Below are 27,054 nucleotides of genomic sequence, written 5' to 3' on the forward strand. Positions count from 1 at the left end.
CCATTTTAGCTATGAGGGAATTGCCAGCAACTTGACTGCGGGCAACTCTCTCTCTCACACACTCTCTCTCTCTCTCTCTCTCTCTTTACATACATACATACACTATATTATATACCTATATACACACTTAAAAATTCATTTATATACACTGACCGAAAAATAATTAAAGTTCATAATTGATTTAATTTGCCTGGTGCAGAGTTTCTATTGCCAGTTAACTTACAAGAGGTGTTTGTGGCACGCACAGGTGAAATTGCCACAATTTTGAGTAGAGCATATTAACAATTTTCTTATTAAAAATAAACTTCTGCAATTTATATTTTAGCAACTTTTTTAATAAAAGAAAACTTTGAACACAATATTGAAATTTCATCAAAATTTCCTTTCTATCTTTTTGTAATATTAATTAAAAATTGTATAATATTCATAATTTTTTACAAATTTATTAAATTAATTAATTAAAAATTGTATAATATTTAAAAATTTTTACAAATTTATTAAATTGATTAACAATTTGAGTAAGAAACAATTTGATTTCTACTTTATTTGTATATGTTATTTCAATATATTTAATTTATTATAGAATTTTATTTATATTTAGTTTTTGTTGTTGATTATTTTGAAAAATACTTTTTCCTTTGAACAAATTCGGATATATTTTATATTTTTTTATTCTATTTATATATTTTTTCAGTCTCCTTTTCTTCTTATGATTATTTCATTATTAATTTTAATACATATATTATTCCATTTATATTTTATTTTCTATAATTTTTTTCTCCTGGAGATTATTTCAATATTAATTTTAGTCTGTAGTTTTCTTTTATATAGTTTTACAATTTAGCTACTATAAGTTTTTCCCCTTTGAACAAAGTCTGTTCTAGCTTTAATATATTAGCAAAAGTTATTCTTATATTTTATGAGCAGCTCGTAAATTTGTTTACCAAAACTTTTTGCTAAGTGTAACTACCAAACTTTTAACTTCTAATAATGCGCCGTCTCCCAGCTACCAGCTCCTACCTACCTACCTACCTATGCAATCTCTCTCTTTTTCTCTCTCTCTCTCTCTTTCTCACTCTGTGTCTCCCTTTCTTTCCCTCTGCTGTTTCTGACGCTTTGGGCCCATCGTTAAGTTTCGTTTTTCAATATCATTTTTCAGCGCTTTTAACGTTGCATGAAAATTGAAAATTATGCGCGCCTGCCTTTTATTTTTAATTTACGTGCAAAATGTTGAATGCCATTAAGGTGAATGTGTATATGTATGTGCGTATATATATGCATATGTATATATGTGTGTAAGTGTGTGCTTTTGGCATGTTTTGTAAAAATTGGCGCACATTTGTGATACGACTCAGTTGATAAGCGCCGACTTGCGCACACAACAATTTATGTTGTATTTAATCAGATTGAAGTCGGCTTTTCAATGCGCGCCCACCTGCTCTAGGCGGCTCGCACCTGAGCGATGGAAATCTACAAATTTCTGTGAACTGCAATTTACATGCTGGCAATTTGTATAATTGATTAAATATGCGTGCCGCTGGCGTTTGTCACGAAAATCGCGTACAACATTTGCCAACTAAACCAGAGGGAAAACCAACTAACCAAACTTTTATATACATCAATATATATTGATGTATGTGTATGCATGTGTGTGTGTGTGTGTGTCTAATTAATATGCCAACCCAGACCTAAATGCGGCTATTTATCCAAAATATACGAATATTTTCTTGACTAGGCAATATTATTATTAAATTAGTGCGCTTAATTATGATGTTCTTGGCACACACACACACACACACACGCACACACTGCTGCTGAGGTATTCCGAGAGCTACTATAGACCTCTATCTGCGATAAGGCACGTCTGGAATTGGGTCGCCGCAAAGTTAAGCCCGGCCACGCCCCCCAGCGCCAGCCGACGACAGCTCAGCAGCTTGGCCATTTTATTGGCCTGTGGCATGAAATGGCGCTGACTGCTCCACTTTTTGTTACTTTTCTTTTGTTGTAGTTGTAGTTCGTGTTGTTGTTGTTGACTTTACGGGCCCAAGCAAAAATATGAAGTGCACGACAAATTATTTGCCGCTGCTGTAGGTCGCAAATGGGACAGAGTAAGGGGTGCGAAAGACAGAGAGAGAGATAGAGAGCTGAAGAGCGAGGGCGCAGCAGGTTAAGTTATAGCTAAAGTTGACATGTACATCGGAGGCAAACACTCAATAGCCGTTGACACATGGCATTTGATTGCGTTTCTCCATTAGGGCGCCGAAACCCCTTTGGGTCACACACAGAAATATACGTAAATATATATGTATGTATGTGTATGTATATAGAATATACTTAACCATTATACACACGGATATGTTGTCGGCCATAAAAATGACTCGTACTCGCTGCAAATGGCACAAGGTCAGTCCAACTTCCCGGGACAATCAGATTATGTGCTTGCTTTCTGTGTGAGTTCGCACGAATCCTGTGATTCGATTTGAGTACTTCAATAGAAACGCGTCTCCCTTTCGGTTTGCTTCGGGTACACATTTATATATACATTAATTTGTAACAATTATTTTGTACGTATTTAATATACAGTCGCGGTCAGAAAAATATTACTACAAAGTAATTGATTAATTTATTTATCATTAAAAAATCTAATATTTCAGTAGAGATTGTTTGTTCACTTTAAAGGGAAGGAAAGTACATAAGGAAAAATCAGAATTTAAAACAAATTAAATTAAGTTTAAATAAAATTATTTAATACATATGCGGGCTTGCGGGTTGATTGGTTAATTAATTTTTTGTTGAGGCAAAACTGGAAAATGTAAAAAAAATTCCATACATTATTAGGAAAAATAATTAGGAATTTAACAGAAAATTTATATTTATTTTCTAATGGTCTGAAGCGCAAACAATTAATATAAAAAAAAATTTTTTTCCGACATTTTTATCTTTTTTTTTTTTTTTTTTGCTCAAAATTCAAAGGCTTTAATGATGATTTTCATATCGAATAAAAATTTAATTGACCTAAATTTTTATATTTACTTGTTAGTTTCACTCTTTTAAATATTACAATTTATTATAAGTAGTAATATAAATATATTTATATAATTTACAGCAAACTAAATTACTCACAAAAATTCAGAGCTTCAGCTCAAAGATAATGGTTAACCTTGAGCATTTCTACAGTTTCGTGCTTAAACTCATTTTCCAAAAGCTTTATGAGAATTTTAGGCAAAACCCTAGACGTTTTATAGCCCTTTGAACTAAATAACTAATTTGTGCACTCATAGCATATACATTATATGCAAAGTATACAAAAAATGTGCCTAACAAATATGTAAAATATTATTCATGGCATTATTTATCAAGAAAATAAATCAAAGCACACTTAAATGGAATTTCCCATGAGAATTGCATCAAATTATGACAAATAATTGCGGCAGATTGTAAGCAAGGTCAGTTAGAGGCATAACTAGATTAAAAGCAAAGAATTTTTTATATTTTAAATGTGTTTAGAAAGAATGGCAAAGTTCAACTTTTATGTAATTCTCAATAGTTCTACAATATTTAAATAGTTTTAGCAACTCTAGCAGAAAGCTGCAATTATTGTAAAAACACTTAAATTAATATTTAATGTTATTTCTACTTAGTTTTTGTTTTAAGCCAACTGCACAATGTTTACACAGAATTAGAGCTCACATGGGCAAAGTTAGTGTGGAAAGGATGCAGCTGCTTTCCATTTTCATGATGAAATTGAAAAAGTTGCTGACATGTGTGTGTAGGTATGTCTGTGTGTGTGCAACACTTTTGGCAATTACATTTTTAGCTGCAGCCATAATTGAAACTGAAACTGAAACTGAAACCGAAATCTGAAACAGACAACGAAACTGAAAACATAATAAAAATATTTCCTTTATCATAACACACTCATAACATGCTCAGGCGTGAATAAAAAAATATACTGAATGCCAATAGTATACGCTCGCATGCCTTTTGTTAGTGTCTAGTGTGAGTGGGGTGTGCCTGACTGCAAAATACCCCAAAAAAAAAACTGCGAAATTGCTGAAAAATCGACTTGGCTTGATTGAGTCAACTTGTCGGCATGATTAAAAAATATATATGTTACAACTGACTTTATCATGAATATATATAATGTATATATAGCCTATTTGCCACGCCTTCCTCCACTTACATTTGTATATATGCTGATAAGTCCTTTACACCCGCTTTTCCCCATTTTCAATGAAGAGTAGAACACGAAATATTCCAAAAAATAACTTTTGGCTGCCTTCTGTGAATATTAAGGGATTGATTGAGTGGGCGGTGGCATAGTCAGAGTCAGCCCCACAGGTGTTGTAGCTGCTGTAGCCGGTTGCTGTTGCTTTGATTCGCTTTAATAAAAGTTTCGCTACAAATTGCAGTCGACGCCTTGTGCGCCAATATATCACAACGTGGCTGAAGTTGACCTCGCTGCCTGGCAGGTGGTATGTGGCATGTGGCATGCAGCATGCAGCTTGGACACATCAATACCTATCCCCAGTGCTGCCCCGGTCCGAACGGCGACCTGGCACATATTTTAGCATAAAACATTTACATAAAACTTTCACGGCTTATGGCGCACGAATGCAATGCAAAAGTTTCATTGTGCACATTGGCCGTTCATCTACTGCGGGCACTCACTGTGACACGCCCCCACAGATGGAGCGAGCGAGCGACCCATCGACCGACCGCTGAGTTACTTTCAATTTCTACTTTTTGTTTTTTTTTTGTTTCAAATTTAATCCATTGCAAGCGACAGCAACAAGCTAAGGGATAAACTAGCTAGAAATAGGGCTTGAGCGACTGCGCGTTGAGTTAGTTGATATAGTATATTTTTTAAGAATATATATGAGCTTGACAGACAATCAAAAATGAAATTGTTATCTCAATTAAGCAATTAATGAGATTTGCATATTTAATTATAATTGATTTGCGCCTCTAATTAGATTTTTGTCTCTTGTCAGCCTTGTCAAATCAAAGCAGACTCTAATCAAAATTTACTCTCCGGTTGAACTCGCCTCTCTAATTTAAGGATTTCTTTTTTAAATAATATACTATACTATATACTATATTTATATAAAAAATATAATAAATAAATAATATTAATTTTTATAAATAATATACTATACTATATAATATATTTATATAAAAAATAAATAATATAATATATAAAAATTATATGAAAAATAATTATACAAAATCTCACATTGGCAACTTTTAAAACTGATATATTAAAAACAAAATTTATGTAAAATAAAAAACTGATTAATATATAATTAATATATACAATATATATTATATATCATATACATATATATAGTAAATATCATATAGTAATTATTGGAAATACAACTATATACAATCACATATACAATTGAATTTTTCAGATTTTATTTAGTGTATATATCGAAACGTTAATTGCTATTGATCGGACGTAAAACCACAAAAGCTCCAATGTAAGACACATTTATTTAGTAAAAAGAATAAATATATTTAGAAATTGTTTACAGTTGCATGACTATATCGATTCTATATGCTTGTAGAAATGAAACTGCAACTATCGCTGAATTTTCTCTACTTTTCTCTACTCTCTCGATCTTTTCACTCGCATGTTTCTAAGATAGAGGCTTAAGTATGATTTTTTTACAATTTATAGAATTTATAAATAAAAAAAATGTTTTCATATATACTTTACTTTACTTGAAAAATTTAAAACTAAAATTTTCTCAAATTTTTTAAAAGTTCGTATACCAAAAGCTGAATTCGGAAATGTGGAAAGCCCGGTGTGAGGAGAGGTTTTGATCTGGCTATAAGCCGTAACAGTCTTATGGCAAATACCAATTTGTAAAGTCAATATACCCGCTTTACTAAGTAGCATAGGGTATATAAACTACCATTCGTCTAACAACTTCGCTAGCTCCCTGGAGTAGACTTTACAATTTGCTGGCACAAACACACACACAGACACTCACACACACACTTACACACACACACGCAAAATAAAGCCAGCCCTAAGTAGGACTTGACTGCTCTCACCTGCGCTTCACGTTTTTTTTTTTTCACATTCTTTCTCTACATTTTTTGCCGCTACCTTTTCTTGCGCGTACTCAAAGTATTCCCTAGTATTTTTTCACTCTCTGCCTCAACTTCTTGTTGCTTTTGTCAGGTTGGGCTGGACTTGGTTTCGCTTGCAACATTTCGTTAGCTTCAAACGAGCATTTTGGCCCGCCAGCAAAAAGCTGTTCATAAATTGCATGTTGGCTTTACTGCGGGTGTGCGTGTGTATGTACGTATGTGTGTGTGTGAGTGTGTGCGTGTACTGGCATGTACTCCATTTTGTTTTTTAATAGACCCTCTTCGCATTTAAACTGTTATGCTTGGCGTGGCTCTGGCGCCGGCACAAAAGGCACCTTTCCCACTTTTATCGCTTAAGCCAAATCAGTGTCGAGCTGCACAGCCCTGTATATATACACATATGTATGTATATGGGTATGTGTTTATGCCTGTATGACCCTATCCTGTCCAACGTGCCATTTGAAAGGCAGAATCGATAGTGTGCAGCTAGAGCTAGAGTGAAATTTACGTTCAGCCTGCAATTTGTAGCTGACCCTCTGGCATCAAAAGCTAGCCTTTGGCCTAAAACACCATCAATTTTTGGTCTATTCCGCTGGGCCGCACACGTTCGCCTTTTAATTTACGGGCAATTAGCGAAAAACGAGAAGAATGAAGGTAACACAAAAAACTCGTGTAATTAAACATGTTTGTTTACTCTGCATATTAGTTAATTAGGGAATGCGAAAGTAAAAAAAAAAGAGCTAAATGAAAACTAATTAAAAATCAAAAGCAAATCTCTAAATTTCTGTGGGCCTTGTTTATGCCTAAATGTGGGTGTGTGTGTGTTTGTGTGACTGTGTGGTGGTTGCTCTGGCTCTATATTTCAATTCAATTTCTCTTGTTTCCATTCTAATTTAGATTTGTTTTCCTTTTGGCTCGGCCCCTCGGCGATTATGAGCAAAGTGTTAAGTGATTTATGCCCGGCACGAAACTTTTATTACTTTCGATATGTGGGCGGCTGCCTAATGCGATATATGATATATGCATTGTTGACGCGCCGATTGAGCTGATACTGCTGTGTCCATTACGAAAAACTAAACGACAGATCAGATAAAGCATAGACTCTAATGAAACATTTGAGACCATTTATTACAATGTCAATATACATAGTCAATATAGGCAATGGCCTGAGAAGTTGCTAAATGCCAAAAGAAGTTATCGAATATTTGGGGAAATTATATTCGGCGTTGAGCTTTAAGACTGTGAGGTTGGATTATGAAGGAAGCTTTTGGTAGCAAAGGATAAATGATTATATATATTATAATATAATATAATATTATTAAACCAAAATCAGAGTTATATACCAAAGTTAAGCTTTAAAGCATTTTAAAAATTTTAAAGATAAAAATTTGTATTTATTCGTGGATTAATTTGTGTTTATATAATAATAAATGGTAATGGAACAATTTAAAAAAATTTAATTTTTTTCTATTATTTTTATTGCAATTTATATTCAATAAATTTTCACAATTTTTCAGCTATATATTTCTATAAATCAATTTCAAATATTTACCCACATATTAATTTTATAAAATGATATTTCTTCATTCCCTATTATATTCCTTAAAATTCATCATCTCTAGCAACAATTCAAATTACATTTTTGATTGCTTCTGCCCAAAATCTCACATTTCATAATTTTCACAAACCCCAACTATTTGGTTTTCCTGGCTAATTAACGCAGCCAAACCAAATATTCTAAATAATTTCCGCAAATAAATAGCAACTAATTTAACGCTTTTAACAATGACATAAAAAAACCACAGCAAACACATTAAATGAAACAGCAAAACAATGCAAACAGCTGCAGGAAAAAAGTTGACAGAATTTTGCAGTTGGGTGTAAGCAACTGGAGAATACTCGCTTGGGAGTTTAAAGAGATTTGAACGATCAGATGAAAGAGTGAGAGCAGCGATCCATGCGGCACCTTTATACGGCTACGGCTACGGGATTCAGTGCTGAAATTTTGGAGTAACGGACTCTTAGAGAGTAACAAATGTCTACTCTTATGGTATCCCAAGGCATCTGATTGGAGGAATATGGGAGATTGGGTCCTCGATCGCTCTGACCTTCGGCTATACTCTAGGCTCTACTCTCAAAAGACTAGAAAAATATATTTGACTTTACATTTTTATATCCGTAAAACCAATATACTCTCCTTTCCGTTTCCCGAGCACTTATAGCAAAAGAGCTTGGCAAATTTATTTGCTAATTCGCTGAATTTTTAATGAGATGCGTTTCATTAAATTTACAACAAAATGCATTTACAATTAATTACAGATGACACAGAAAGCAAATGTTAAGGGTGTATGCGCGAATAGGGGAGCAGGTAAACGAGAGGGTGCTGCATACATATATAGCTGTCTGTATGTGCGTGCGTGTGTGTGTGTTAGTTGTTTGCAATTAAAATAAATTTGCGCAGGAAATTAAAAAGTTGTCCGCAATACACACATGACGTATACGCAGCGTGGTCGCTGCTATTGCACAATACAATGCAGTGGCACACACACACACACACGCACACACACATCACTTTGATGGCATTCGAGTATCTGTTAGACTATTTCCAGCGCCGGCTGTTAGTTATTAGTTGCGCTTGTTGTTATTGTTGCGGCTATGTCAAGAGCCAGCGACAAGGCTCGAGTGCATTGTTAGCTGCACTTGCGCCATCTAACGATACGAAGCAAAGGAGCAGAGGGTGAGCCGCCGGCGGCGGGGGCGGGGCGAGGGGCTCCACTTGCACATTGCCATTTGTTAGTGCCTACCTGAACTGTATTCGAAAAAAAAATAGAGAGAGATAGAGAAAGAGAGAGAGAAAAATTGCAAAGAAAAAGCAACACTCAATATGCATGCGAACGAAAATAGTTCAAAGGAAATTCTCTAGTCTAGCACTCGTCGCAGCTAGCCGTGCCAAGCGCCCCAGGCGCCTCGGGGCGCATTTGTGCCACATTTTTGGCTTGGTTTCATTAATTTACATATTTAGTAAGTCATTGAAAATGCGGCTTTCATGTTGTTTCCTGGGCAGTTTGCTATTTTTAGCGCAATTGCATTGCGCCACTAATTAAAATTCATTGTCGGCAAAAAAAAAAAAAAAAACAAAACATCACGCAGATCTGCACTTGACTTACATATACCCAACACGCCTCAACGTCTGTCCATAAAGACATATACATATATATATGTATATACATATATATTTATTTTACACAAGTATTTCAATGTCATTTAATTGAGCGTATAAAGACTGCATCACAGACTAACTGTAGCTAATGGGCACTAAAATGTGCTTGAATAAATATATAAGTATATTCTTTTGAAGGATTCTATAATTTCATTTAATGCATATGGAAATTTTTTGCTTGAATGACTTTTCGAATTAATATTTAGCCTTTCACTGAGCTGAAATGGCAAAGGTGCACAGGTAAATGGTTTATGCCAATTACATTATTACTCATTTATTATATGTTAGTCACTTATGAATCATTTGTGAGAGATTTGAGAGAGCTTTATTGATTTGCGAGAACTTTAAATGCGGTTTAATTTTTTGTTAGATTTGCTTATTTTAATGGCTTTTTTATTTTCTATTGTTAATGGTTTTATTATCAACTAAAATGTTTAAAGCAGCAAACAAAAATATAAATTCTTATTCGATCTAAACAGAAAGGTCGAATAAAGCCTCTATGTCTTTTGCTCTACAGCCAACTATCCTTATATATAGAGACATAAACTTGATAATCTATAAGATTTAGTCGACATTTTTCACGTTTATCTACTTGAAGCAAACCCTGTTTAAGCTGGCTTTAGATATTCGATAGGTTTACACATAAATTCCGTTAAAAAGGTTTCTGCAGCTTTACTTAAATGTGCCTACTTAGCATTTTTGCTCAAATAAATTCGGAACATTTTTAAACAGATACTTCCTAAGTGTATGACATCTACTTATTTCAGAATATGTAAAATTTAACATATTATTAAAAAAGAATCTTATGAAATCAGTCTCATTATATTTTATAATTTTTTTAATTCTTTACAAACTAGTTGAGAATTTAGAACAGTTCTTTAAAAGTCTTACAAGCCTCTTATAGCTGCTATACATATCATATACTACTCTTTATCAGCCCCATAACTTTTCATCTGCTACGCAGCTATAATTTAACACAGCTGCACTCATAAAGAACTTGTATACAGCTCTTATTTAGCTCATATATTATATAAAACTCTTATAAAACTGTTATACAGCTTTTTAAGAACTCTTAGACTGCTAATTAGAAATGCTTTTACAAATATGATATAAATCTCATAGAAATCTTGTATTGCTCTTGTAAAAGTCTTATAGATCTCTTGTACAGCTCTCTAAGCACCAAAGGTCTTATCTCTTATAAAACGCTTATATAACTAGTATACATATCCTATACAGCTCTCTTGGGTCTCTAACCTGGCACTCTCTGAATATCATATCGAAACTCTTATACAAATTTCGAGCTTTGAATCGTCTTAAGCAAATGCAAAACCCTCGTGAACTGCTTAGACATCTAGCAGCAGCTACACTTCCCTCTTAGCTACACTAACACGCCCAACACACTCTTTTCAGCACACCCTCCCTATGCAGGGTATACGGAAAAGAGAACTATAGTAGTGCTGCACTAAGGTCCCCTTTTGTTGCTTCTAGCAGCCATTTGGAGCGAAAGCCCGTTAACAGTGCCGAAGCTTATGCAAATGAATCGACCCGACATAAGTCAGCGGATTATGCTAATGTGGCAACCGCAGCGAGTGTTCACTGTAATTGTGCAATGTTTGGGTTTCTAATCAGAAACTACACCAGCAAGGGCAAACTGAATTTGCATTAGACAAAAGTACGTTAATGATATCCTTAAAGATATTGCAGCTAATTGAATTTGAATTTGAGTTTGAATTTGAATTTGAGTTCGCGTTTGAGCTTGAGCTCAGCGTGGCTCAACTCAAGCACGGCAAAGCGATTTGGGCGACTACCTCAATTGGAAAATTGATGTGAAAATGTGTGGAAAGAACACAACAAGTTTAGCTCTAAGCGTTCACATAATCGCAAATACATTAGACTCGACTTCAGTTGTATGGCTGAATGCATTAATAAATTGCCAACAAAAAGGTAATTTTTCCTCTGCTACTTAATAAACTTTGTGCTATGCGCCCTAGCAGAAAAAAGAAAAGGAAAATGTCATTAAAAATTGTGAAGTCATAAAAGTACTTTATGCGCGCTATCAAAAAAAAAAAAAAAAATTAAGAAGCTCAGCATATAAAGTGAAAAATGTAGATAGATTTTACTTCTTGAACAAAAGACTCTGGCCGTGAGTACCTCATTGTTTCTTTTATTTATTATGTGTTTCGCCTTTATTGCAGTGTTGAGAAATGCTTCAATTGATAAATAAATAGGCATTGAAACGCCGCCAACTCGTATTGACACCAAGAATAATAGCCGTGAGCGCTGCCAACTTGTTGAAAGCCTTGCCGGACATAAATTTACCTAAAAAAAAAAAAAAATAACAGAGAAGGAAGGAAAGCAAGATTTCTAATTGCCTGCGTTCGCAGTGCCAAAAATAGAAACAAATTGGAAATATATATCAACAGCTGACAGAATATATACATATTGTCTTAATATGTTCCCGCAAAGATTTATGGAACTAGTGAAATATTCAATACAATGTGATTCATGAGCTGCTACAGGCGAAAGTCAGGCACAAAATGTTTTATGTTACAATTAAACCATTGTTTATGGTGTCTATGCTCACACATTATCTAAATAGATTTATGGAACAATAGTTAAATTCAGAACAGTGTTGGTAAACTATTATGTAGGCAGATTGCTAATGTTTTCTTTAAATATTTTTTCATTGAGTAAAAATTCTACATAAATATCCATGCACAAAATTAAATAAATAAATAATATTTCTTTAATAAATAAATTAAATATAGGGTTAAAAATTAACAATTAATTATGATATGATTCCATCCTCTCTACAGCAATGTAAGTTGCTAATGTTACATTAAATTCTAAATTTTCCATTAAATTCTAGATTAGTGTTGAGTAACGAATATTACTACTGTTGCCAATCTATCCCTATAATATTTGACTATTTTTCTCAGAGTGTAATTTAGCTATAAATTTCAAAACATATATTTCTTAGAATACAATATTTCTATTAAAATTCAAATTTTTGTTAAAGAGCAATAGGAAAATTCTTTTCAAATAATACTATTTATATTATATTTAGAAAGAGTATTATCGACTTTATTTTTTGTCTGCCTACAAAATCCTATTGCTTAAACGGCCATAGAAAATCCTTTGCACTTAAAATGCTTAAATTACTTGGAAGCATTCGTCAAGCGTAGCGCTCGTAAATTTGAAATGAAGTAATCGCAAAATACGTATATACATATATAAAGCCACAAATGCCTAAGAGCTGCTCAGATTAAAACTTGGCCCGAATTGTTAATTGCATGCAATAATTGCATTTCGACTATTCCACTTGCCCAGTGGGCAAAAGCGACTTCAAGGTGCGCTGCTATTAAGCGCTCGAGCCGGTAGAGAACAGATTAAACCAGTAAAGTCTGCGCAAAGCCACACTCAGCAGCTGTTTTGCATTGGAAATCCCGGGAAAAAAATCCAAAGGAAAAACAATATAAATAAATTGAGAATCAGCCACATAATGTTGACTATAATCGGCTTAACTAAAGTTCTTGGTAAGTTGCGGCAAATCAATGATTACAACTAGCCGGAGGTCTTTAAAAATTTATAGAGCCACAAACAAACTTTGTCAACCAGAGATGCCATAGACTCACATTACCATAGCCCTTATGCCTGTATGTGTGTGTGTGTTGTGAAATACATACATATATTCTCTACATTTCCACATCAAAATGTGCATAATCAAATTTCACAAGTGAATTCGTGCAATAAAATCTTCTCATCTGCAAGAGCAAACACATAGCAACTGGCCGAGCTCGGAATAGACTAGCTGAAAGGTGAACTGAGAGCTAGAATAGCTTGTGTAATTTATTTTCAATAAGAACTGCTGAAAGAGCTTTCAATGCGCATTAAATTGAAAATAATAGAGGACTAATCAGCTTGTTTGATTTTTCTGCTTAACAGTCGGCTAAGTGCTTTAAAAGCTCATTAAAGCTTTTAGTCTTATAAGCAGTTTGTAAATGATGTTTGATTTTTCTTAAGTGTCAGCAGGATTTTTTACTTGCATCAACTTACATAGATACTTTGAAAGCTTATAAAAGTTTGGTTTCCTTCAAAAGCATATTCAAGATTTTATAGTCAATAATCTTAAGGCGTGAATCTCAAATAAGAACTCGGTTTCAGCTGGTTAGACTACAGATGTTTCTTTTAGTAAACAGCTTGAAAAACAGCTGAAAAATGTCACATAAGTTTATGAGTGGCCGTCAGCTAAATACTGAAATTCTAAATTTAAAAAAATTAAAGACATTTTGTCTATCGTGAAATCTACTAAGCAAGCCATAAAATGGAATAAAAAATATACAAAAATTATAGAACATCTAAAAGCACAGCTCTCTTGGGCAATACCTCAATAAATCGCAAAAATTTAGAGCCCTTTATGATATATATTTACCTATTAAATTTAGGCAGCCTTTGAAGACATTCAAAAGTAATGAAATTGCTTTTAAAGCTTCTTTAGAGCCATAGTCAATATTACATTAAACAAATTTAAAAGTACAGAAAAGTTTTAAAAGCGCTTTAGATAAATAATAAAAAGTACATCAAAAACTTTGATATAATAAAACAAACACAGCATTCTAAGTAGCTTAGAAAGTCAGCCTATAAACAGATTAGGCTTCATTTGACTAGAAAATGCCCAAGCTCAGTTCGCTAACTTGACAATAATTGCTCAAACTCTGGCTGTCACTCTCTCTCTCTGTCTCTGTCTCTATCTCTCTCTTACATGAGCGTAGGCTCCAGCTAATCAACTAAAATTGAACGCAGTAGATTTGCTGCCATATCCAGTGTCACGTTCAGCCAATGTCATTGTGAATCGAATGAATGTGAAATGCCTTCAATCAGAAACACAAACGAACATGGTCGGAATGGGAGGAATGGGGCAGCATAACTACTGGCAACTCGGCAACTCAACTGCGAGTCATTTACTTTTGGGCGATGCAGTCGAGTGTGATACCAGTTAATTTTGAAATCTGTCAAAAGGCATTCAACAAATTAAACTCAATTGGCACATTGGCCCCCGAAATGCGGACGGCTGTGGCCAGCTGGCTGTACTGTGATGTGCTGGGCTGACTGAATGCTTTGCTGGTTCACTGGCCAACTCCGGGGCAGGCAAATAAACATGGCACTTGGCAGCCGCTGGATTACATTTCACATTTCATTTGAGAAGACGGTGAGGCAATGCCATTGGGAGCCGAGTGGCATATGTGGCACGGCTGCAGCCAGCCAGACAGAGCGCAACCAGAGTCATCATAAAATTGATCATCAAAAAAAAGGCCACATAATGCCAGTCAGCCACTCAGCCAGCCAGTTGGCAGTAACTCACAAGTCCGGGCCGCACTCGACTCCGGCGCAGGGCCGGGCCCCAAAAACTACTGCAGCGCCCATAAAATTTTCAAGTGCAGTCTTTTAGGCTCAGCGTGCGCCAAATGCGAAATTGGACATGAAAATGAAAGGCATAAAAAAAAAAACAACTAAACAAAAAAACAAAAAAAATGGGGGAAAACCAACAGCTACAACAAAAAGTGCCAGGCAATGCTGCAAGTGGCCCCAAGTAGCAGCTGCCACATTTAAGCAGCAAACGTCTGCGGGGCAAAGCCAACGTTCATGTTCCGGCCGCAAAACACGGAAAAACAAGCCAAAAAGAAAAGCAACGGAGAACACGATACAAAACACGAGAAAGCCCCAAGTAATTGGGCAATAACGAAGCTTTTATGCTCTAGAGATTGGCACAGTTTTCATTATTCGTTTGCAAACATTCATAATTTAGACATTATCTGCTTAGTTTGTACGTTTCTCCACGAATTACATATTTATTAAAAAATTACGTGAGATAACGAACGCGGTTCTCCCCTTTGCATATTTTACATGCATCCAAATTAATATCTCTTTGCGAATTTTAATTAAGTCAAGCGTTTAAAAAAACACAATTGAAGCTTAAATTTTGGTACAATTTGTTGGGATTTTGATTCAATTTTAAGTTTAGTAAGAATTATTCAAAAATGTACACTGAATACTTTACAACGTGAACATTTTTTTATGCATATATTTAAAACAATTTATTTGGTTTATTATTTTGTTTATATTTTAATTGTTAAAGAATATAAAATAATAAACATTTTATATTATTTTTTTATGTATATATTTAAAACAATTTATGTTGCTATTTTGTACATATTTTATTCATTGAAGAACGTAAAATAATTTGCATTCTTTGTATTGCTTAAAAATATGAATTTTTCATTAATTATATATTTGATGAAAATACGATAAAAAAAATTGTCTTACATTTTTTATACAATTAATTGAAAAAGAAAAATATTTATCAAAATTATTTTCAAATTTCTTCGTTTTATTTATAAATTTGTATAAATATATATATATTTTTTTTAATGAAATTTATCATCTCTTTATCCATTAGAATAGTACTATTATTATTCATTTTGTTTTTTCATTATTTGAATGTTTAACTATAAATACTAATATTTTTTCTATACATATTTAAAATATATTTATTTATTTATTTATGTTTTATAATTTCTTGATAAACGTAGCCTTATTATTATTAATAATTTATTTTATTATATATAATTATTTAAAATGTATATTAATTTGTGAGTCTCTTTCGCTTTTCAAAAAAATCTCCAACAGTTCCTCAAAACACACACATCTAAGTAATATACTCCCCCCACCCCTTTTAAATGCTTCACACTTTTGAGTGGTCATCGGCTGATGATGTTATAATGAACTGCATGGCGAAATCTAATGTCCATTTAAGTGCAAAGTGCATTTCCGTAAGTGGGCCGTAGCCGCAGTGGCTCTCCCTCTCTTTCACTCTCACTCTCTCTTGCTCTCTCTCCCTCTTCAAGTAATGCGGCTGCCCAAGTGTCAAAGCGACACAGTAAGCAGCCTCAACCACAACAACAACAACGAGAACAAGAACAAGAACAACAAATATAGCATACTTTTTGGGCTGGACTCTCTATGTGTGTGTGTGTGTGTGCGTGTTTTATGTGTATATTTGTATGTGCCCTAGTACGAATGAAACTGGGAATTGTTTCGTTTTCGTTTTCGTTGTCGTTTCGAAATGAAAGAAAATGCTGTTTAATGTGCTTTTTATTATTTACATCCGCGGGCGGGCATCAGCGCCGCCCCCCTCTCCAGTGCTGGCCCTTAAACCAGAGCCCACAAAACAGAAGCTCATCAACTTTTTTTCATACCCTACAAACTCAATCAGAAAGAGACAATTGGGTATGTTGTTTGTGGAACAGAAATTTTCTTGAGTTATGAATGATTTAGGGAGGGAGCTTCAACCATCGCAATCCCAATGATTATATTTTTGTTGTCTATCTGATTGATTCTCTAAAAGATCTAGAACTATTGAAACTCACAGTAGATATATCTTGCTAGATATTTTAGTAATTAATAATATTTTTTCGATTAAGTGTAAAATTTTCTAAAAATGGTAAAAATTTATTTTATTTTATCATAATAATTTGTGAAATTTCTTATATATATGTCTCGTAAACTGTAAGAGCTGGAGATATATAATTTGGGTACTAAGCTCTCCTGAGCTACGCACAGCCACGAATAATGTTCTTCTTCCCTTTCGCCCCCAAAGTCTCGAGTAGCTCCATGATTTCTATTTCTATACTAGAATCAACCTCACATGTCGTCACATAGGGTATCTTGTAGTCTACTACGAGTCACTCACTTGTATTTTTTATTATTATTTTGTGGCACAGTTCCGGTTGCGAGGCTTTCATTTCTATGTAAATTTCGAGCGCCCCAAGCTAAATGGTTTTATTGTATTTAGTGGAAATTATTCACGCCAACTAACTTTAGCCAACAAAACAGAGAAGAAAAAAAACAAGAAAAACCGACTTTTTGACTGACAGATATATACAATTTATATAGAGTAGATCTGACAGATGTAGCCCTGTGATTGGCTGCCTTTGATGCGCAACTGCTTTAATGATTGCCTTCCGCAGTAATCTGTAATGATGCCATCAAAGTGAGATTTCTGCTGAATCAGTCAAATGCAAAAATCAGCAACGTACCTACACAGATATCTATATTGTATATATTGAGATATATGGGTATATCTACACCCATTCGTTTGGGTAATTGCAAATATTTACATGACATGCGACTTTGGATTGGTCAATCAGCCGTAATGACAATACGGCTAGCATTTTGCATTCGCAATATGCGCAAATACAATTATATATGTATATACAGATACATATTGGCCATATGTAAGGTCGAGCCATAAATCAATAATATCGATTCCGATATATGCACACATATATATATGCATGACAACTGACAACGTGCAACAAGCAACAAGCTCGCGAAAGAAAACGAGAAAAAAGGAAACTGAATAATTCGAGCAATATCAAAACCAATGTCAATGGCTCAGCAATGCGACATTGGCCCAGGGTTTGATACCCGAACTCAGCTCTCTCAGGGGGGGTTCATCAAACTTGCAACTGGCGCAGCTGCTGCAACAGCGGTAGCACTTTGCTGCAAGCGCTGCCAAAAAACTTGCCAAACTTTGACAACTTTCAAACACGTTTAGTATCTTCTCTCTTTTTTTTTGGCAAATTGATTTTTGAAAATCCCGTTTGTCGAATATTTCGCCACCAAAAGTAATTTTGAAAGCTGCCAAACTAATTTTATTAGTTTTTATGGTGGATCTTTTATACTTTAAAAAATGTTTGAAAGCTTTGTAATATTCTCAGTATATATTTTAATCAGCTTTATTTATATATATACTTGTATGTATATATATGAATTGGTGTTCATACAAAAAATTAAAACAAATAAAACTGTACTTTTTCTATTGAATTATGAGCAATTTTTTACTTTTTGCTTAGAATAGATTGCAAGGAAATGAATTATTAAGAATTATTTTTTCATAGAAAAAGTAGTACTAGAAATTCAATATTATACATATAAGTTTTTTTAAATTATTTATTGATTGTAACTTATTGAAATAATTAAATTATTCATGCTGAATATTTAATTCAATAATAAATTCTCAAAATATTCATACTTTGATTTTAATGCTTCAATTTAGATAAAAATATTTGATATATTTCAATGTGTATACACTAAACTCGTATACTCACGCTTAGCCCTTCCACAGCTCATATCTCTTTAATATTTATATTGATTTAAAAAAATAATTTTCCTAAAATCTCTTCACTCAAAATTCAGCTTAACAAAGTTTTTCCATGAAAAAAACAAAAGAGAAAAAAGAAAACAAGGCTCTTATAAGCTGAAGAGCTTAAGCTACTATAAACTGCAACTTAAAAGAAACTTGGCTTATTTTTTGCTGTCTACTTGCTGTATGTGTGTGTGTGTGTGTGTGTGTGGGTATGTGGTTATGCCTGAGTGTTAATGAAAATATAGTTTTTGTAGGCAAAGTTATTGGCAAAGTGTCAAAGGCCAAAAATGCAATATTATATCGAAGGCTATGAAGTCAGCGTGTATTTTATACAAAATGCCGTTACACACGAACACACGCACATGGACATGCATCCAGCCACCCCTACACACACACATTGGCAGCTTCCATTAAGAACATTGCAAAATGGCTGCATTGACAAGAGGAGCTGTCGAGCCGAGTCGGCAACAGTAGCTGAAGCTGTGTGTGTGTGTATGTGTGTGCAGCGGTTGCATTTTAATTTATGCATATCAAATGATCTTGCAGCGCGGTTTTACTTTATAACGTTCCACATCAAGTGGCAGCCGCAGAAACTGTGCCACAAATATGAACAGCCAAGAAGTGGGCAAAAAGGGCCACAAAAGTTGAGAGCGAGAGAGAGAGAGGGAGAGACCGAGAGAGAGAGCGGGAGGAAGACACAAAAACGTAGCGAGTGCCATTGAAGTGAGTTAATTATTCAAAAGTTGCTCATACGCAACGTTGCGCCAGAGTCACCCACTATCGCACACACACACACACACACATATGAAGTCACCCCCGAGCACACCTTTTGCAATTAAGTTGAATGCCATAAGAAATGACAACGCGTCGGTCCCTTAGGGCAAGCGCACTCTTGCTCACACGCTGCCTACTCTGGGCAGGGCTTGGCACATAATGTGGCAGCAAGAAGTCGTAGAGGCAGCTAATTGTCGGTTTGCAACATGTTGCATGCCACCTAGCACCCATACACCTGCCAAGCCCAGCAGGAAAGTCGATAGGCGACGCTTAAACATTTTCGGTTTTTCCTCATTTTCCTTCATTTTTTTTTTTTTGCCTTTGACGTCTGCATATCATAAATGTGAGAATAGCTGCGGGTTGATTGACAGCCATGCCACTTAGATGGCTGCATATTTGCACTTGATAACAGGTTGACAATCTCGAATGTCTCGATGCTTGACATTTCCAATTAATTACCGCTCACGTGCCCTCACTTGTCTATCTGACACAGCCCGCAATTGCAATTACTTGTGACAATTGTTTGACACGCGCAAACACTGAACCGAACGACAATGAAAGTTCGGAATGCAACAGGAGGAGAACGGCCTGGGACGGTTATTGGGGCGTTAACATATGGCAAAGGGAAAGTAACAGTTGTTTGTTCTTGCCGCACGCCAAGCGATATTTGCCTTTGCAAAAGTAATACGATTTTATTGCACTGCAGACTACAGACTGCATTTCAGCAAAAGTCATTGTCCATTAAGAGAGGCGGAATAAAACGGAATACAGAAATCAAAGTCATGTTTGCTTAGTCGAACTTATGAGATTAGATACAAATGACGGGCATTAAATGGCAGATAGAGATAGAGAAAAAACAGAGAATAGAGGAGATAGAGATACAAGATACAAGATACAAGATACAAGATACAAGATACAAGATACAAGATACAAGATACAAGATACAAGATACAAGATACAAGATACAAGATACAAGATACAAGATACAAGATACAAGATACAAGATACAAGATACAAGATACAAGATACAAGATACAAGATACAAGATACAAGATACAAGATACAAGATACAAGATACAAGATACAAGATACAAGATACAAGATACAAGATACAAGATACAAGATACAAGATACAAGATACAAGATACAAGATACAAGATACAAGATACAAGATACAAGATACAAGATACAAGATACAAGATACAAGATACAAGATACAAGATACAAGATACAAGATACAAGATACAAGATACAAGATACAAGATACAAGATACAAGATACAAGATACAAGATACAAGATACAAGATACAAGATACAAGATACAAGATACAAGATACAAGATACAAGATACAAGATACAAGATACAAGATACAAGATACAAGATACAAGATACAAGATACAAGATACAAGATACAAGATACAAGATACAAGATACAAGATACAAGATACAAGATACAAGATACAAGATAACAAGATACAAGATCACAAGATACAAGATAAGATACCAGTATACAAGATAGATAAAGATATAAGATATCAGATATATGATACAAGATACAAGATACAAGATACAAGATATAAGATACAAGATACAAGATACAAGATACAAGATACAAGATACAAGATACAAGATACAAGATACAAGATACAAGATACAAGATACAAGATACAAGATACAAGATACAAGAAACAAGATACAACATACAAGATACAAGATACAAGATACAAGATACAAGATACAAGATACAAGATAGAAGAATACGAGATAAAATATAGATTTTCAAAGAGAATTTTATATGAGATTTGCATAGGAACACGATAGCCATTTGCAAATATCTTAAGCACATCTGTCTGAGTCAACTTTTAATGCAATTTACCATCACAACGAAAAATCTGTAGCCTGCAGTAAATTTCTAGATGATGTCACGGACTAACTTATCTTAAATTAATACCAATCAATATCAATATATTATAGCTTTAGAGCTTGTCAAAACTCTTTTTCATTATAACTCTCCCTTTTCCTTCTATCCATTTTTCAACTATTATTTTGTAATAAATTCAGCTTAGTATCAAACCAAAAAATATCTCCTTGCCAACCGCAATTTGCCAATAAATTCCTTAAAAATTTCATATAAAAACCGACAAGCCCCAAAAACTATGCTACGATATTAAAGTTGCGCAAAAGTTTGGCCCAAAAGCGAGCATAAAAATGCCCTAAATTTTCAACTCATTACGTTATCATAATAAAGCTCACTACGGCATTATGCTGAAGGATTAATTAGTTTGGCGCACGGCTTAAAATGACGTAAAATGTCAGTTACGCCCTTAATTAGAGTTAACTCACATGTTCGACATAAAATCGCTCATGATTAAAGCATAAATCCCATAACCAATTTACTAATGCGCGGCTCCAAGTTGCAAACTCGAAAAGTTTGCCACAACAGGAATTTTCGGTTGCCAGAGCTATGCGAAATGCTCAGATTCTTAACGAAAACTTTTCGTTAACTCGGAAATGGAAAATGTACAAATAAACCTGAAAATGTTGATATACATATATTTATATATGTGTATGTATGTGTGTGTGCGTGTGCGTGAGCTTGAGTAAATATTTGTGAGCGCTTTGAAACTATTTAGCTGGAAATGTAAAGGCAAACTAAGTGGCCCAACCGTAGCCCAAGGCTGCCAGCTAAACGAATCACAAGTGCAAAATGCATTTAACAATAACAGCCGTATGCACAGGCTGATGCATGTGGTTGGATATTAATGTATATAGGTATCCACCCAGCCAACTAGCCAACCACCTAACTAACTAACTAACTAACAGTTGACATTTGTGTGTATTTATGGCTGTGTATATTATAGTTGTTATTACTCATACGCCCCGTTGTGCTCATGCTGCAGCTGACAACGTAACTCAATTTGATGATAATTATAATTATGCCTGCCGCTGTGTTATTTCCGTTGTGCATGCGCGTGTGTTCGTGTGTGTGTGTGGTGTTTGTGTATGTCAGTTTTTGATGGAGCCACCTTCATGTTGCGCATCAAGCGTTAAATGTGGATTAGTTTCAGCACAACAAAGCGCTAATAACATTAGCTGAACGAGTTTCAGCAATTAGCAGCTGATAAAACTAACTGAAAGAAAAACGAAACAGGAAAAGTTGCCTATGAAAAAGTAACTTTCTCGACTAGTTTTAACTAAGAACTTTTAGTTATCAGTTTATTAAAGTTTCATAACAAATAATTGTAGAAGCTCATATATGTAGAGCATCTTAATCTGCAATTTGAATGGGCTTGCCTTAGGTACTTTACATTAAAGCTCTTCCGTAAGTTAAAGTTGATTAAAGCTTCACATCAAATAATTCTAGCGGAGGAAATAGTTGAATCGAAAAAATATACGATTTTGTATAAAACTTAAATGATGTTATTTGTTATGGGAAAAAGATCACTAAAAGCTGTTTTTCATAGAAAATATTTTTAAAATCTCACTAAAGCCTAAAGTGGCTAGCATGTAAGTCTGGCATATGTAAAGCCCAGGAAGAGAGTCATTCTGTTATATAAAATCTTTGGGAGCAAATACAGATCATTAAAGCTCATTAAAGCCGCTAGTACTTAATTATAGAATCTGTGACAAATAAAGCTCATTAAAGCATCATGTATATGTGACAAACGAGATTCTACTTTTTATATAAAACTTTTACTTTAACTTAGCCTACACGAAAAACCTACTCAAAAAGCTCCCAAAGCTTCAATCAACACACTGGAAGATCTGCCGCACACCAAGCTTAAAGCTCTGATAATTAACTTTAATCAAGCATTTGTAGTTGTTCACTCGAACTTACCCGAGCTTCCATGGCTACTTTAAGCCAGTGTCATTTACCACTTGCCACTGGACAAACACACACTGAACTTGCTCGTCAATTGCGACACGCTGGGCAGCCACCTTAGCCGCAGTCGTTGTCGCAGCCGCTACCGCCACCGCCTCCAGCACCGCCACCGCCACCACAGCGGCACCGCAGCCGCATTGGCAGTCAAAGCCACAACCACTTACGTAATTATCATTAGCCATTTGCGTGTCGCTTTAAAGTCGAAGGTAACATCTAAATAATCTGTCTACAAACAAAAGGCCTCACGTCCAACCCCATTCCCCCGCCCGCTGCTATTGCGAATACTTGCTGTCATCTGCCGACGCAAAATTCAGTTGCTGTTTGAATTTCACTTCGGACGACAGCTGTTCAAACAAATTACAATGAATATGCAATTGTTTTGGGGTGCCCAGAGCACAAACATTTGATTGATGAAGACCAACACAAAAACCACCACAACAACAGCAACAACAACAATAACAGCAACAAAGATCTGTGCTCGAAATATGCAAATGATATAAAAATACCCACAAAAAAAAGAAAAAGTAGGAAGAGTAAGAATAAAGAAAAGTTGAGCGCAGATAATGCCAAATGGTTAGGCGAGCAAATTAGCGTACTTAAAGTGATTCATTGAGGCGGCATATTTGATAACTTTGTGGCATGCCACAAAATATACACTAATCAGCGTGCCACCAAATGGAAAATTGCCAACCATTATGCGGATCATCGCATCGATGGAAAATTGTAACGAAACGAATTCACATTCAATTACGTCGGCCACAGCGCCGCCAAATTGATAAACAGCACTCAATAAATGTATTAGCCATGCTCGTATCTACAGCTCGATAATCTATCTCCAGCAATCAATCGAAATTATACAAATAGCAATTAGGCTAAAATTGTAGATATTTTTTGATGGTATACAATAATTATCAAAGTGTAATGTTGACTGAGTTATGGCTAAATTATATTCTCTAAAGAATTGAGTTACCGCTAAATTATAGCGAGCTATACTTAGCTATAGCTATAGACGGACAGCTGTAAATGTTTCTAATTATATATGATATTGATGCTGAAATTTTAAATGTTAATATTATTTAATAAAAAATTGGATTAGTTAAAATTGAGAGCTGAGTTATCGATTTATCGATATATATTTTATATATAAAATATTTAAAATTATATACTATACATAAAATATCTTATATAAAATATTTTTAATAATACAATCCTAATGTAGTGTATTTAATATCTCCAACCTTTGATCCACTTTAACAAACTTTCGAAAACTTCGTCTACGTATGCAAAGCAGACTTCACAAGGCGTATACTTAATATCAATCTCTTCTCCCTCTCAAGTAAGCCAACGAAATTCTATTATATTTGACCTTTCCAAACGGCAAAAAAAAATTGTGGAATAAATTCTAGTATCTCTAAGCTGAAAGCAATTGCCATGGCACGCGTTAAAGTTGAATATATAAACAGACTTCCTTGGCAACTTAAGCAATTATGTTTGATTGTTGAAGTTCTTGGCTGGCGGCTGAAACTTTTAATCTAGAATCACCTTGGCTCAAATTCAACACCAATGCTCGAGCTGGGATTATTGTGCTATTATGCTAGGCAACCCACTTAACAGGCTTCTGCAATTTATATATATTTCATCCACAAAAACCTGAGGCAAATGTAAAATGCAGACATACGCAGGAATTCTGAATATTTTGCGCTTTCGAGCATGCATTGCCGGAAGGACTTCAAAGAGAACGACATGGAAAATACAAGAGAAAGACTATAACAAGACGAAGAAGTAGTAGCAAAAAAAAAAAAAAAAATCCAGCTAAGTGTAATTTTTTGCCATAGTATTTTAGTTTGATTAAAACATGAGACTCTAAAAAGCAAACCGTCTGCAACGGAGTGGGAATGCCAACAATTGATGTGCCATTGCAACGATTCATCTATTTGGCTATATGCACCTGTTCAGGCAGTTTCGTTTTGGCCCATTTGGTCGCATCTAGGGCAAAAGAAATTTGCCTACGTGTGTGTAGCTGCAATCTGAAGCTGACAAATGATTTCGCATTTTCAATCTGGGACTGTGAAAGTTTTGCGCAAGGTGTTCAGGACAGCGAACATAGCACATACTCTACAGGTAAAACTATATGCTATATAGGGTATGCAAGGCTAGGAATTAGGTGCGTAACAGGAAAGAATTATCACAAGTAGATATTCGATATTAATACTGAAATGCATTTCATGATCTTATAGATCTGCCTACTGTTGGAGTTATCGATAATTTATCAATCTCATGTAAAATATAATTTAGTTATAGGATTTTAATGCAATCAACTTATATAAACAGGAAAATAACTATATGCATATATCGGTATATTAATTTCGATAGAATGTTGCTTAACACATTCATATCGATAGCATATCTAATCGATTTATTGATAGTATTTCGGAGACTATATTATTTTTAAATATTATAGTAATTGCACTTAAACCTATGTCATACATACGCAAGCTATAGATGTCTATCAAACTGATCGATAAACCTATCTTAAATATATTATCGATCGAACTATATATCATACATATCAATTATGGGATAAATAACAGAATTAAAATAAAAATAACATTTTGTAGCAATTCACCTTTAAGTCCCTTCAAAGAAATCTAACTATATTGATGTGAATAATATATATTATGTACAGGAAATCCGTTCGTCTATCAGCTCAAGCTCATGTCAAGCATAGAGCAAAAATAACACACAGAGAAAAACAGAAGAACACTCAACTTGTGCTTGTAAGCCAACTGTCAACGATTTCCTTTTGCCAACATTTTGTCCTAGATTTCATTATTGCCAGCAAATTAATTGCGCCCTTAGAGTATATCAAGCACTGCTTCATATATATGTACATACGGTGAGAGATATACTATACAGATATATATATGTATATATATAGATATAGATATATATCTATATGTATGGGAAATATGGTGTGTTACGCCTTTGCCTGAGCTGGTTATGAATAATTCAGTTAACAAGTTGGCTTGACCGGCCCAGTTATTGCTTTATGGCCCGGCCAAGTGAAAGAGAGGCCCACTAATTGCATATAATGAGCTCAAATGCATTTGCCAACTGCAGTTGCAATGGCAAATGTTTGAGAAAGTGCAATTGAAACGAAGGTCTCTCTGAGGGCGTCTTCTCTACTTGACTCAACTCGACTCGACTCACCTCGACTCGACTTGACTCGACTCGTCTCCTTTTGTCTCTCTACTGCTTAATAATTCAACAACTTTATGCTCTTTAAGCCACTATCAAAACCGATTATTACCAGCTTAAGTAAAACATTCTATACATACATAGACATATATATATGTATATATATATAAAATCTCTCTTTTGCAATTTATATTCCTATTTCGTTCTCTTTTATCAGCTGTCCGCATTGGCAGTGAGTCATCGTTTCAATGTTTAGTTTATGGCTATTATTAATTTGAAAATGAGATAAACTTCGATTTGATAGCCAAACAGTTAAATAATTGGCAGCATGAATGAAGTTTTAATGGCATTAGCTAAAAGTGAAATTTGGCAATTTAATGTATTTTTCCATCCAATGGTATCTGAAAATGTTGAGGGAAATACTTAAGCCATTTCCCTATATTTATGGGATAAATATTTGTGGTTTAATTATTTTAAAAATTTTAATTCTAAAATAGTTAGAAAATTCCGTACAAACAACGAATTTAATATATGTATATAATTAAATAAAATAGACCAGAATATTTTTAATTAAATTATCAAATTAGTCCGGTATTTTAATAAATAAAAATTATTTTTGGACATTTAACGGAAATTTATTCAAATGCATTTTCACAGCTTTCTAT

At 34.4% G+C, this 27,054-nt stretch overlaps 1 protein-coding gene and 2 long non-coding RNA genes across 4 annotated transcripts in view; 1 reads left to right on the plus strand and 2 right to left on the minus strand.

Moving 5' to 3' along the window:
- LOC149268439 (uncharacterized) overlaps positions 1-23,768 on the minus strand; it is a 77,436-nt gene extending 53,668 nt beyond the window's left edge. The window contains exon 1 of the long non-coding RNA XR_016270315.1: positions 23,147-23,768. This is a non-coding gene — a long non-coding RNA (uncharacterized LOC149268439). The remainder of the gene's footprint in view (positions 1-23,146) is intronic.
- Positions 1-27,054, plus strand: part of KCNQ (KCNQ potassium channel) — a 63,425-nt gene that overhangs the window by 11,754 nt on the left and 24,617 nt on the right. The window contains exon 2 of one of the 2 annotated variants that reach the window (XM_089470287.1): positions 5,418-5,486. The exons of the other annotated variant lie outside the window; for it this stretch is intronic. Coding sequence (XP_089326413.1) covers positions 5,485-5,486 — 2 coding nt within the window. The 5' untranslated portion in view covers positions 5,418-5,484. The remainder of the gene's footprint in view (positions 1-5,417; positions 5,487-27,054) is intronic. 2 annotated transcript variants of the gene reach the window in all.
- On the minus strand, positions 16,833-18,129 carry LOC149268441 (uncharacterized). Its single transcript, XR_016270314.1, has 2 exons — positions 17,076-18,129; positions 16,833-17,014 (listed from the first exon to the last, which is right to left on the minus strand). It is a non-coding gene; the product is annotated as an uncharacterized LOC149268441 (long non-coding RNA).

Source organism: Drosophila arizonae, chromosome 5, assembly GCF_054131065.1.
Source record: "Drosophila arizonae isolate 15081-1271.41 chromosome 5, UAZ_ARI_1.0, whole genome shotgun sequence".
In the NCBI taxonomy this organism is placed as follows: Eukaryota; Metazoa; Arthropoda; class Insecta; order Diptera; family Drosophilidae; genus Drosophila; species Drosophila arizonae.